The 13,252-nt window shown below is 41.6% G+C and overlaps 1 protein-coding gene across 1 annotated transcript in view; it reads right to left on the bottom strand.

Annotated features, from left to right (window-relative positions):
• The window catches only part of Adamtsl3 (ADAMTS like 3), a 272,928-nt gene that overhangs the window by 145,182 nt on the left and 114,494 nt on the right, over window positions 1–13,252 (bottom strand). Inside the window, 1 exon segment of the mRNA XM_055623245.1 lies at window positions 7,021–7,257. Coding sequence (XP_055479220.1) covers window positions 7,021–7,257 — 237 coding nt within the window.

Genomic DNA, 13,252 nt, shown 5'->3' with positions numbered 1-13,252 from the left:
AAGAGCACTGTGACATGTTCTTTTAAATGAGAAAATTGTAAACACGCTTGCAAAAATTATTGCCTGAGCCAAATGTCATCAGGGCTCTCTTCAGTGACCCCGAGGCCAGCAGAGTGAGTCACACGGTCTACTCTCTTGCCCTGACACCCGCCATCACACTGTACAAAAAGGGAATTGATGCGGATGTTATCCTGTGGAAGGAAAGATACTGAATTCTACTGGGAAATGCCTGCATTTTTCGCAGATGCCTGCACTCACCTTACACAATAAAGCCAGACATTACCACTCACTGCAGCAAAGAATGGGCTTGTTCTCCTGAATTCACAAAAGCACACATGAGGCACTCACTAGTATCCTGCAGACCTCTTCAGATGCTGAGAGTTGCTGGAGTTAGATAATAAAGGGGGGAGGGTCCTTGGACAGTGAGTACCATGAGAGGCCAGGGAAAGTGAAGTCAGGTTGACTGAAGGCACCCTGGGTGACAGGTGTCTAGAATGTTGTTTGGAACTGGACTCTTTAAAAAAGGGCTGACAAGGAAGGTGCTGTCTCCTTTTTTACCCACTGGAAAGGCCAAATCCCAGTGACACTAAGGGAGCAGCCACAGGGTCCTCAGCCAGCTCAGATGCTCATCCTGCATCACAGGAAGTGAACCATAGTAAATGCAACTCCAATTAAGGATCTTGCCATTAATTATCCTGGGAATAATAGTACGTGTTTTGATTTTAGTTCAAAGGAAGACATGAAAATAGATGAGAACCTAAGGTGAAAAATAGAGGCCGTGACAACCTGGTGGACCTGCAAGGAAGAAGCATGGAGGCTTGACTATCAACCATGAGAAGCCAGAGGAGAGAGGTGTTGTGATGTGTAAAGATGATGCGGAGAAGAAACAGATCCCGTTGATCCTTATTTGGGACTTCTGGCTTCTAGACTGTGAGAGAAGACGTGTCTACTGTTTTAAGCTGTCATCTTTGAGGCAGTCAGTGACAGTACGCATGGGAAACTAATAAAGCTTGCTACCCACGAGAGCCTCTTCTAACCATGTCCCAGGCTCTACTCAGCTGACAACAATCTATCTCCTTGACCAGTCTATCTCCTTGCTCCTCTTGAATCCACTCGAACACTTTGCACCGTTAGCCTTCCTTGTACAGTTCTCTCCCACCCTTTCTTCTCTTGCTCATGGTCTTTACGCTAAACAGAAGTCTGTTTCACACTTTCTTCCTCTTCAGTGACAAGGCCACTTCAGCGACTCTGCTCTTATCACTTAGTACCCAAGGATGCTGGATCAGATGCTAGGGTCTTAAGATTGCCCCAGAAGGTCTAAAATTTTGTGCCAATGTGTATATACACAGGTTTACCAAGCTCATCTCATCTTTTACCCATACATCTCGTTCTCACCTAATGTTTTCTGTCTTCCTCTATGGCCTCACTAGTCTACTCACTGACCCTTTCACCCTCCACATTGATTCAAACATCTGGTCCTATAGGATCTGTTTGTTCACCTCTGAAGTTTCCTCTCCTTCTTCATTCATCCTACCCACTGTTTGACTCTGCAGCTCTTAAGAGTCCAAACTTGACCTTGCATTGATTTCCCAGATCCTGCCCCCCCAACTATTCTGGCACACCACCACTGAAGTAACCTTTCTACAGACAAGCCCGCCTGAGCTATTTCTTAGAGAGTTCCCCAGGGGCTCTTCTCACAACTCTCAGGAAAAGTTAACAACTGGTTTCTTTCCATGCACACTCATGGTCCCATCTTCTAGCACTGTTTCTCAAGTACACCTCACCTCAGCCACATAGACCAATCTCACGCCCTTACATAGCCTGATGCTGCATACTTATTTTGTACACCATAAGCCCACTCCTTGTCTTTGTTTATTTAACTTGTTCTCAACTTGTCAAAACCTCAGTTTCTAGTATCAGCTCATCCAGAGTATTTTCCTGAAGCCCAGACTAATCCCTTACCCCTCTGCTGATGTTCAAACCCAGGGCCTTGCATGTTAGGAACGTGCTGTACCATGGAGCTCAACCCTAACCATCTAAGTCACCTTTAACAATAATAGATTCATTTGAGTACAAAAGTAATGCATGCCATTGGCAAAAAGTTGGAAGAAAATCAGTATAACCCCACAGTCTGGTGGTGACGATTATTATTCAGCAGAGAGACCCCAGGGTGGACTCTTTGCAATAGAAGAAAATCATGGACAATGTGTGATGCAGAAGAATGGAGCAGGAAGCCTTGACCATGGGAAGATTTGTCAACAGAAAGAGTTAGATAAGATGGAGCAGGGCAGGCAGTGAATGAAGAGAGATTGGCAGACAGCTATAGGATATTGTAGTCATAACTTCATGAAGATTTTTTTCTGTTTTTATTTACATTTGTGATAGGTATATTTGTTTTACGAAGGATGCTAATATGGACTTAGAATTTTTGTATATAAATATCCAGTTCTTGTACTACAATCTGTTGACTGTCTGCTGTCTGTTGCTCCTTTCTCAGAGATCACTTGGCTTACTATGGACTTATTCTTAGGCTCTCTACTCTGGTCCACTGATCCATTTATCTATTCTTGTGCTAGTATCTTGCTGATCTGATTACTGTCACTTTATCCTGAGTTTTGAGGTTGTATAATGTCAGTCCTCCAACTCTGCTCAGCTCTTTCAATATCACGGTATATCCTTTTGGGGATTCTAATGTAAGTGGAATTACATTAAAAGTTTTCAACAATTGTAAGTCCATCCTGCTGTATATCGTTGAAGTCACTAACTTTTGTATAGCAAACCTATTTGTATATACTCTATTACTTTTAATTAATTATTATTTCCAGGAGGTTTTCTCTTTATTATTCAACATATACAATCAAATAATGTGTAAACAAAGATACTTTTAGTTTTTCTCAATCAGCATATCTTATCTTGTCTTTTATTACCAGTATGTTGAAAGCAGAGACAGGATTTAGGGCACATCTTTGCCTTATTCCTAATCTTAGCAAGAACGTTTCTTTCATTAAGAATTGCATTAAGTCAAACGTGGTGACATATACCTTTAATCCCAGCTCCTGGAAGGTAGAAACAGACTGATCTCTGTGAGCTCATGGCTAGCCTGATCCACACAGTAAATTCCAGACTAGTCAGGGCTACACAGTGAGACCTTGTCTCAAAAAATATGTTGTACTTATAATTTTTTAAAAATATTCATTATGGAATGGTGGGAATTCTCTCAGTTTCCTGAAAGTTCTGTTTTAACCTTTTCTATCATGAATGAGTTATATTTGGTTAATTTTTTTCTTCATCTGTTCCTATCATGATGGCTCTTCTTTAGCATGTGGATCTGATGGATTATAGTAATTGATTTTTGAATGCTGAGTGAGCTTTGGATATCTGGAATAAATGTCATTGGCTGTGTTTCTACACATTGTTGAGTTTGATTTATTAATATTTGTTGAGATTTCTATATTTGCGCTCATGGAAGAATGAATTTAGATCTCCCTGTTTCTATTTTCTGAAAGAGATCATAAAGGATTGGTATAAAAGAGGAAATTTGCTGTGACATTGTACCTCTTAGAAACGTTAGAAGCCACACCCACGAAGTCTCTCCAACATGACAGCCTAAACACGAGCTGGACCAGGACAACAACAATAGAGATACTAACATGGACAGGGGAAAGCCCATGAAGCCTCCACCTTACAGAAAAAAACTACAGGCAACCAAGGAAGGCTAGAGCAAGAGACAGAGTCTTCTCCAGGGAAGACTGTACCAACTGGCTATTCAGGATCAGATGGTCAGCCTTGAAAACATACATACAAGTAACGTTATACAGACTGAGAAGGTTGTATTTAGAAATGTGTATGTATGTATATATGTATGTATGTATGTGTATATAACATGTGTATGTATTTATGTATAAGTGTATGTATGTGTATATATATGTGTGTGTGTGTGTGTGTATGTAATAGCAATTAATGAAAAAAGAGGCCATGAATATGAAATGAGAAGGTTTAAAAGAGGGAAGCAGAAGGTGGAAATGCTGTAACTACATTGAAATCTCAAAAAAATAAAAGAAAATTTGAAACCTATGAAATAAAAAAAATTAATTGGTATAATTTTTTTTCCTGAAGTATTTGTTTCACTATAAAGTGAATCCTTGAGGTAGAGGAATTACTATTTTGGAAGCTTTGTGATCATTGATTTGAGTTCTTCCATTTATATAGTCATATTTTATTTGCCTACTACTACTTACATGAAGTTTGGCAGAACTAGCCTTTGATCATTTTGTCTATCAGATCTGTGGACACAGGGCTGTTCTTTCTCATTTGTTATCCTTTTAACGTCCACTAGATCTTAACATCTCTACTCTCACTTCTGCTCTGTTTTGTTTCCGTTTCATTATTTTCTTAGTCTGTCTAATAGTTAGCTATAAAATACCAATGTTAGTGATCTTTCTAAAAGTCCAACTTTTGGCATCACTGTCTCATTTCCACTTATTTTTCTCCCGGATTTTCTCTCACTTGTATTAGTTATTTTCTTCCACTTGTCTTGGATTGAATTGTGCTGCATTTCGATTTTCCTAGGGCTTAGATGCTTCATCTAAGAGTCTTAGAGTCTTCTTCAGGGTTGGAAATTTTCCTTTGAGCACGGCTTTCATTGTATTGCACATATTTTATCAATTTGTATTTCCATGTTCACTGAGTTCAATTTTTTTTCTTTCTTTTGAGATGTTTTTCCTTTGTCTATGTGTTGTTTAGAAATATGGTGTCTATAAGTATTTTGAAATTTGTAAATGGTTACCAGAGGTTGGAAGTGGGGCAGAGGGATGAAAAGACAAAGCATAGAAAATCTTATGTTGGTGGAATGACTCAGGAGGACGCTGGTGGGAATGTCATAGGTTTGTTCTCCTAGCACTCAAGAGGCTGAGATAGAAGGACAATAGGTTTAGAACTAGCCTGAGCTACATAGTTATTTTGAGAACAGTGTAGGGTACATGGTAAGACTCTACCTCAAAAAGAAAACAGATACTGAGGGAAGGGAATGATACCTATAAATCCTGACATGGGAAATAATGTGTTGTTTAATGAAGGCTCATCAATTATAAATGTGTATATTTTGGATGGGAAGTTTGGGGAATAGGGAGGGTGGGCAAGCATGGGAGCAAGAAGGGGTGTAGAAAGCTGGGCATGGTGGGGTAAGCCTTTAGTCCTAGCACTCAAGAAGCAGAGGCAGGCAGAGCTCTGTGAGCTTGAGGCCAGTCTGGTTTACAAAGTGAGCTCCAGGACAGCCAAGTATATATACAGAGAAACCCTGTCTTGAAAACAAAACAAAAGAAAGAAAGAGAAAAGAAGGAAGGGAGGGAGGGAGGAAGAAAGGGAGGGAGGGAGGGAGGGAGGGAGGTAGGGAGGGAGAAGGAAAGAAAGAAATCTGTCTTACACTAAACATTAAATTCTAGGTACCTATAAGCCTTCTTAAAAACAGATCTGCAAAGTAGGATAGTAGAAATTTGTGTAGGAAGATCTTGGAAAAACCTGGCAAGACTCCTGAATTTTATGACACCCGTCACAAATCATTGAAAGTGTGGTGAGCACATGGATAGAGTTTATAAGTTAAACAGAAAATTACAGAATAATAATAATTTTAAAAAGGAAATGACCTTATTGAATTTATTGAATACACAACTCCAAAAATTAAAAAAAAAAAAAAAAAGGAAATGACCTGAAAGTGGAAGGTGGCTCCTTGGGAAAAGGCAGGAGGAAGGAGGGACATGAAAGGTAATTGGGGAAAAGAAAGATAGATACCAAGTTTTCCCTCCCACAAAGCTGATTGCTTGTTGTAGTTACTGTTCTTCTTTAAGCCATCTAGAGGAGATGGAATGCTAGAAGATTCCCCCTTTTTCCATTTTTAGTAGCATTTGTTAATTGTATAAATGAATGGTTGTCCTTATGACATTTTATACAAGTATATAATAGTCTTTGGTCATCTTCAGTCCCTATCAACCTGTCCTGCCACTCTATTTCCATTCCAGATGCTCCTCTTCCTCTACCTCCAAGCCTTCCTCATGCTCTCACATATTTACTGTATTATTTCCCTTTTCTGAAAAAGGCGTTCTTTATGGGCTGGCGAGATGTTTCAGTTTGGTAAAGTGTTTGTCGGATAAATATGAGTTCAGACATCTAGGCCATAGCGACACATGCCTATAATCCCGGAACTGGAGATGGTGGCAAGAATGGAATTAGGCTGATCACTGGGGTCGCTCCTCAGGCAAGCTCTGGGTTCACTGAGAGACTGTCTCAAAACATAAAGTGAAAAACAATTGAGGAAGATGTCCAACGGCCTCTACCATTCTCACATGGGCTAACACATCCTTACATATCACACACACACACATATAGATAGCATCCTTCAGAGATGAAAGGAAGGAGGGAAAGAATTCTGTGATGTCCCTGGAGTCCTCACGCTGTCTCTGGAACCTCTCTAAGTCACTGCACTTCACTGCAATCCACTGCACCTCAAGCTTTGGTCCCACTCATTTCAGCTCTGCAAAATTGTCTGATACATCCGCTGGACTGCCCTTGACCCCAGAGATCGGCACTGCCTCTCCAAAGCGGCATTCTCAGAGTGTGGTCCTGCAGGCTGCAGCAAAGCGTCAGTAGCTCCCGAGAAATGCTGAGCCTCACTCCTCCTACTGAGTCAGAAATTCTGGGAGGGAATAGCTTACATTTCCTCAAAGCCTTCAGGAGGAGTCTACTTGCATACCCTATCTGGAGAGTTCCTGATCTCAGGGAACTATTAGGACTCACGTGTTTTGATTCTGCACAGGCAAAAACCTACATTAAATAAGGAAAACGTGACTGGAATGACAGATATCCGGGGTTTTGAAAACTTTCTCAGCGATTAGAACAGAGGGAGAATTCTATCATTCTCCTAAAGCCTTCACCTTCTCTGCTGGGACTACACTTACACTGAAATGGTTAAACCTCTTAACTGAGAATGGGCGTGGAGCAAGGACATGTATGGCAGGTGTGGCTTACCTGGCAGATGCCACTTATGCACATATCCAGCGAGTCAGCGTTGCAGCGAGTTCCATCCAACACTTTGGGAGCCAGCTCCACCACCACACTCTGCCCCCGAGCGTGGCACTTGAGCGCGCATGGGGCGGTGGGGTCGTTGTACAGAGGAACCCATTCATAGTAATGGCCCTGGTACTGCACATCATTGTACGCTGAGCACTGCTGGGCCCTGAAGTCTTCCGAATCAGCTGGGCAGTCCTGCAGGAAAACAGAAGGAACCATGTGCACGTCAGCCAGCCACAGGGTCAACGGAAGGCTGCACTGGACCCTGTCTGTCTCCACTGAGACACCTTTCATTTCCTCACCCCAGCTTCTCCCTCCCTCCTTTCCCCCCTCCTACCCCACCTCTGAGATTACAAATTGAATCTCCTTTTTTTTTTTTTTTTATTTTTGGTAGTTAAGAAGACATATTTTAACAGTTTTATTGACTTTTGTATTTTTATCACTTTTCCAACAAAACAAAGCGCTATTTCCTTGACATAGTGCCCTTTACATTCCTGGTCAGCACTTAATCCACACTAATTTAAAATTTTCTCCTCCTGTTTTTGTAGTTTTCAATTTCACAAGCGTAGCTAAAACACAACACTCCGGAGCAGCTCTGGACGTGGCTCTATTACCAGCCATAGGCCCTCACAGCTGCTCCCTAACCCTAACCCGTTGAAGTGTTTGTTTGTTTGTTTGTTTGTTTGTTTGTTTGTTTTTAATTCACTTTACATCCCGATTGCAGTCCCCCTCCTTCCAGTGCCCCTCTCCTTCCAGAGTCCCCCTCGCTCCTCCTCCCACCCCATTTTCCCCTCTCTTCTTCTCCTCAGAGAAGAGGGAAGTTCTCCATGGGTACCAACCCGCCCTGGCACACTATGTCACTGCAGAACTAGGCGCATCCTCTCCCACTGATAGGGAAACTGGATCCAAAGGGAGGCATCAGAGTCAGAGAGGCACCATTCCAATTGTTGGGGGATCTGTATGAAGACCAAGTTGTGTATCTGCTACTTATGTGCAGGGGGCCAAGACCAGTCCATGTATGTTCTTTGGTTGGTGGTTCAGTCTCTGTAAGCCTACATAGGCCAAGGTCGGTTGACTCTGTAGGTCTTCTTGTGGAGTCCTTGACCCCCCTGATTCCCCCAATCATTCCCCCAATACTTCCATAGGACCCTCAGACCTTTGTCTGTTTGGCTGTGTGTCTCTGCATCTGTTTTCATCAGCTGCTGCCTGAAGCCTCTCAGGAGTTATGCCAGGCTCCTGTCTATAAGCATAACAGGGTAACATTAATATCAGGGATTGGTTCTCTCCCATGAGATGGGTCTCAAGTAGGGCAAGTTTTTGGTTGGCCGCTTCCTCGATCTTCGCTCCATCTTAATCCCTACATTTCTTGTAGGCAGGACACATTTTGGGTAGAAGGTCTTGTGGGCGGGTTGGTGTCTTTATCCCTCCATTGGAAGTCCTACCTGGCTACATGAGGTGGCCATTTCAGGCTCCAGAGCCCCAGATGCTAGGGATCTCAATTAGGGTGACCCCCATAGACTTCCTGGAGCCTCCCAACTCAGGTCTCTGGCAAATCCCAGAGCTGTGCCCTCACTCTCCCTACTCCTAATCTTTCCCCTGTTCCCCTTCCCATCCCCTCTCCTACCCAGATCCCTCCTTGGGTTACCTCACTCAGGCTGATCTTTTCTAGTTCCATCCATCTGCCTGCAAATTTCAAGATGTCCTTGTTTTTCATAGCTGAGTAGTATTCCATTGTATAAATGTACATTTTCTTTATACATCCTTAAGTTGAGGAACATCTAGGTTATTTCCAGTGTCTGGCTGTTAAGAATAAAACCGCTATGAACACACTTGTCCTTGTAGGTGTCCTTGTGGTATGGTGGAGCATTTTTAGGATATATGCCCAGGAGTGGTACAGCTGGGTCTTGAAGTAGCAGAATTCCCAATTGTCTGAGAAAGTGCCAGATTGATTTCCAAAGTGGTTGTACAAGTTTGCACTCCCACCAGCAATGGAAGAGGGTTCTGCTTTCTCCACATCCTCACCAGCATGTGCTATAACTTGAGTTTTCTATCTTAGCCATTCTGATGGGCATAAGATGGAATCTCAGAGTCATTTTGATTTGCATTTTCCTGATGACTGAGGATGTTGAGCATTTCTTTAAATGTTTCTTTGACATTTGATATTACTCTGTTGAGAATTTTCTGTTTAGTTCTGTGCCCCATTTTTTAAATTGGGTTAATTGGTTTGTTGATGTATAATTTCTTGAGTTCTTTATATATTTTGGATATTAGCCCTCTGTCAGATGTGGGGTTGGTGAAGATCTTTTCCCAGTCTGTAGGCTGTTGTTTTGTTCTGTTGACAGTGTCCTTTGATTTAAAGAAGATTTTCAGTTTCATGAGGTCCCATTTATTAATTGTTGATCTTAGAGCCTGAGCTGTTCTGGTCAGAAAGTTGTATCCTCTTTCAATGAGCTCAAGGCTATTTTCCACTTTCTTTTCTATTAAATTTAGTGTGTCTGGTTTTATGTTGAGCTCTTTGATCCACTTGGATGTGAATTTGGTGCAGGGTGGTAAAAATAGGTCTATTTCCATTTTCATCTGCATTTCTACATCGTGGGATCCCACAGGGAGTCTCTGCAATGCTGACCTACTCAGGAGGTCATTTCATTAATCTGATCACTCTTCCATCCAAGCGTTTCCCCCAGCTAAATAAGGCAGATGATGTGTAGGTGCTAATTTTTCCCTGGGCTAGCCATCTTGTGTGTAAACTTCCAAATGAATTGAAGTCTCCTTTTTGAATCAAGGGGAACCCAAAGGCCTTTACATTTTCGAGGTGATGCAAGGTCTTCAGAGGAACAGTATCAACCCTGCCCCTCAGGAGCCATTTCAGTGGAATCAGTTGCCCCAAGACTCTGTGGTTTTTATTAAAGTGTTTTAATTATGTGTAATAATGGGCTTTATTAAGATATTTTCATGCACATATATAATGTATTGATTATAGTCACTCCATTACCCTCGCTGAGCACTTTCTTCTTCCCAATTAGTTATGTGTCTACTTTCATGTCTTATCTTGTGTTCTCCAGACACCCCAACCCTCACCCCACCCCACCCCCGTAAGGAGTGTAGCCTTATCCAGACCTCTGCGTATTGTGAGGAATGCTGGCCGGGTCTCCACTGTCACCTGCTCTCTCACCTTTCTTCTATTCACGAAAGCAAATAAAGCCTGACAGCCAAGGGCACCCTAGTCTTAACAGTGAAAAGTACAGGTGTTGATGACTTAGGGGGAAGCCACTTTATTAAGTTATGCACTTTTCCTTCTAGATAGTTCCAAGGCAAGATGCTGGATGAGGCAAATGTGTACTCACTAAAGCTCTGTTTCTATTACTGTATACTCTCCTTGTAAGGAAGATAATTAATGTTCATTCTGAGAACATTGGGGAAAGTGGCTATTAAAATGAATAAGTTAGAAACATTCCCATACTTAAATATTTATACAAATCTTGATTCTTTCCCAAGGGTTTGTTTATGGAGATAGAATTTTGAGTCCAGGTGTATGCCTGTTTGATGGACTGCTGCAATATTGGTAGATGGTCTTCCAGAGACGTATTACCATTAGCTATGGGCTATGCAGACCGCCTTTCTGGAGCCTCTTCCTCATTTGGACACTATTATTTTCTAACCAGAAGTGTATAATGGAATTACATTGCTTTAACTTACATTTTCTTATTAGTTAACATTCATAGGTAGTCTTGTAAGTTTATTTTTTTTATACCAAGTCTTAGAAATTTTCTTGTTTCATGTCCTCTCATCTGCCTTTGTATTATTTTTAGCAGATAAAGCTACTACTTTTTATGGTGAAGGCATCAAATTTGGTCACTTGTGTTAGAAATCTTTTCACTATTTAATTTTGCTCTGGGCACCTTGTGAAGTCGAGAAGGCTTAAATGTTTATGCAGCCCTCTCTGTTAACATTTCTCACTCTGCAAGATTTCTTCCCTTTTAAATGAGCTACAAATTCTTTTCTTACCCTGCCCTGAGGACAAATAAATATTAAATGTATTTGTCTAGTTCCTTTATAGGTTGGCAATAGCATTTAACTCTTTGAGTTTGGGTTTGGGTTCTGGGTTTTATATGTCATTGTCGTTCTATTTGTCTGTGTGTTTGTTTGTTTCCATTTTATTGTTGAGGTAGGGTCTCTGTAGCCCAGGCTGGCTACACTTGCACTTTGAACTTGCAGCTGCTCCTCCTCGCTCTGCCTCACCCATGTGCAACTGTGGCTAGCTTAACTCTTTTGTTATGACTGGAATTATTCAGATGAATACTTTGAGGCAAAAAAAATAGTATTTTCAACATATTTCTAAAATATAGCTTATTTCATGCCTCTTTTTCCATATCAAACGTGTGTTTAGTGTTAGTTACAATGAGACTAGTCCTCCCAATCCTAAAAAGAGTGACTCTTTCTTGCAGCTGTCCACCGTTTCACTTTTCTGCATTCCAGAGAGCAGAAAACGAGCCATCCTTACTCAGGTTGTATGGTGTTTTCCTACACCACTGCAGTCTTTGATAAGGGCAAGGACAGAGTACATATCAACCTAAATTTCCCAGAGTTGAGCGTGGTCTGTGAGCCTGCAATCAGTTCTACTGCCCCACTAAGTAGTCCTCCCAAACCAGGTCTGTAGCAATTCTGCTATAAATTTAGAGCCAAAGATGAGGTGTAGGGATGGAGACAGTTTTAGGAAATTTAGACATTTTAGGCAAATGGGACTGTCCATAAGCAACCTCTAATAAACTCAACTTACCCCATATAGCTGAATTTGCATGAGTCATTTTTTAAGCTGTCCCGGTTTAGGGACAGTTGTTCACCTTGCTTCTCCCCCAAAATATTATGCAATAACTATGTGTGTGCTTTTTGGTCTTTCCAAATGTCCTTAAATCCTTTGAAAATAGTTAGAGAACAAGTAGACCATGCTTATCAAACTATCCTGTGACCTCACTTTTGCTACATTGGTGTAAAGCATTCCAAACCTCGATAGTCTTTTATTTTTGTTGTCTTAGCTAGATAAAATATTAACTCAGGTCACGGCAAACAAAGCAAATGAAATCAAAGTAGACTGAAGTTGATTAACTTCTCTTTAGAAATAGGCACTCCATCTTCCATGTGACCATAAGAAAGATTGGTGACAAATGGTATCATCTGCTTTCCCACAAGCAATGGTCAGGGTCTTCTTTCAAATGCTTTGGAACCAAAGGAAAGTACAAAAGCTAGGAGCAACACATCCCCTCATTCTGGGCCTCACAGGTGTGGTAAGTGCTCTTTAGAGCCTGAATAGTCTGCCTGAATGACTGCTGTAAGCCAATAAAGCTTTGGAAAAGTAATGAGTGCTAGTTAATATAAGTTCAGGATGTCTGCCTAAGCTTAGTCCTTGCCTGATGGGTGGCCAAGTTTGTCATTCTTGGTCAGCACACTCACTATCCAGAGGCACACTGGTCAGCTTTCCTAGAAATTGGAAATTACACACACACACACACACACACACACACACACACACACACACACACACAGGAGCAGAGCTGAGAAGTCACGTTAATCTGGGGCTGGGCTGGCCCTTTCTTTTATGACAAGTATGCCCCAGCAAAGCCAAGCAGTTCCCGTTACAGAGGAGACTGGATGAGATATGGAGAGAGAAGGAAAATTGGCAAGCTATGAATTTCAGAAGGAGAAAGTAGCCTGCATTCCTCACTTTTGGGGTTCAGGCTCTCAAAACCTGTTTTTGGTTAAATACCATTAAATCATGTGTATTTATACTGAGGAACGGTGTTGCATTGTATTCCTTTGTGTTTTCTGAGGCACACAGCGCAGGGCAAAGTTCATAAGGTACGTTCAGCAGACATGTGTTTGCCTTGACCTTCACTGTCTAGAAGAAATACATCTCAGAGAAAGGAACTTAGGAGCACTCTGAGCATTCCGGCTTTCTGACGGTGACTGAACTATTTCATGGATACCACTTTCTAAGAAATGTAGGGGCCCTCGGCAACTTCAGGCAATTGTTTTCATTTACTTTACATTCTTCTAGCATCAACACTAAGCCTGAGCAGACTGGCTTAGCTAGGCGCAGCTAAAAAATTGCAGGGATTGTTGTATTTTAAAATAGCTTGGTCTAGTCCCATAGTTGAAGACAGGTATGAGAGGACATGGACTTTCTAAAAAGATT

Source organism: Psammomys obesus, unplaced genomic scaffold (assembly GCF_907164565.1).
Source record: "Psammomys obesus unplaced genomic scaffold, mPsaObe1.curated_primary_1811, whole genome shotgun sequence".
NCBI lineage: Eukaryota > Metazoa > Chordata > Mammalia > Rodentia > Muridae > Psammomys > Psammomys obesus.
The sequence above is the reverse complement of the archived record's forward strand: the minus strand, read 5'-3'. Positions and strand labels throughout refer to the sequence as shown.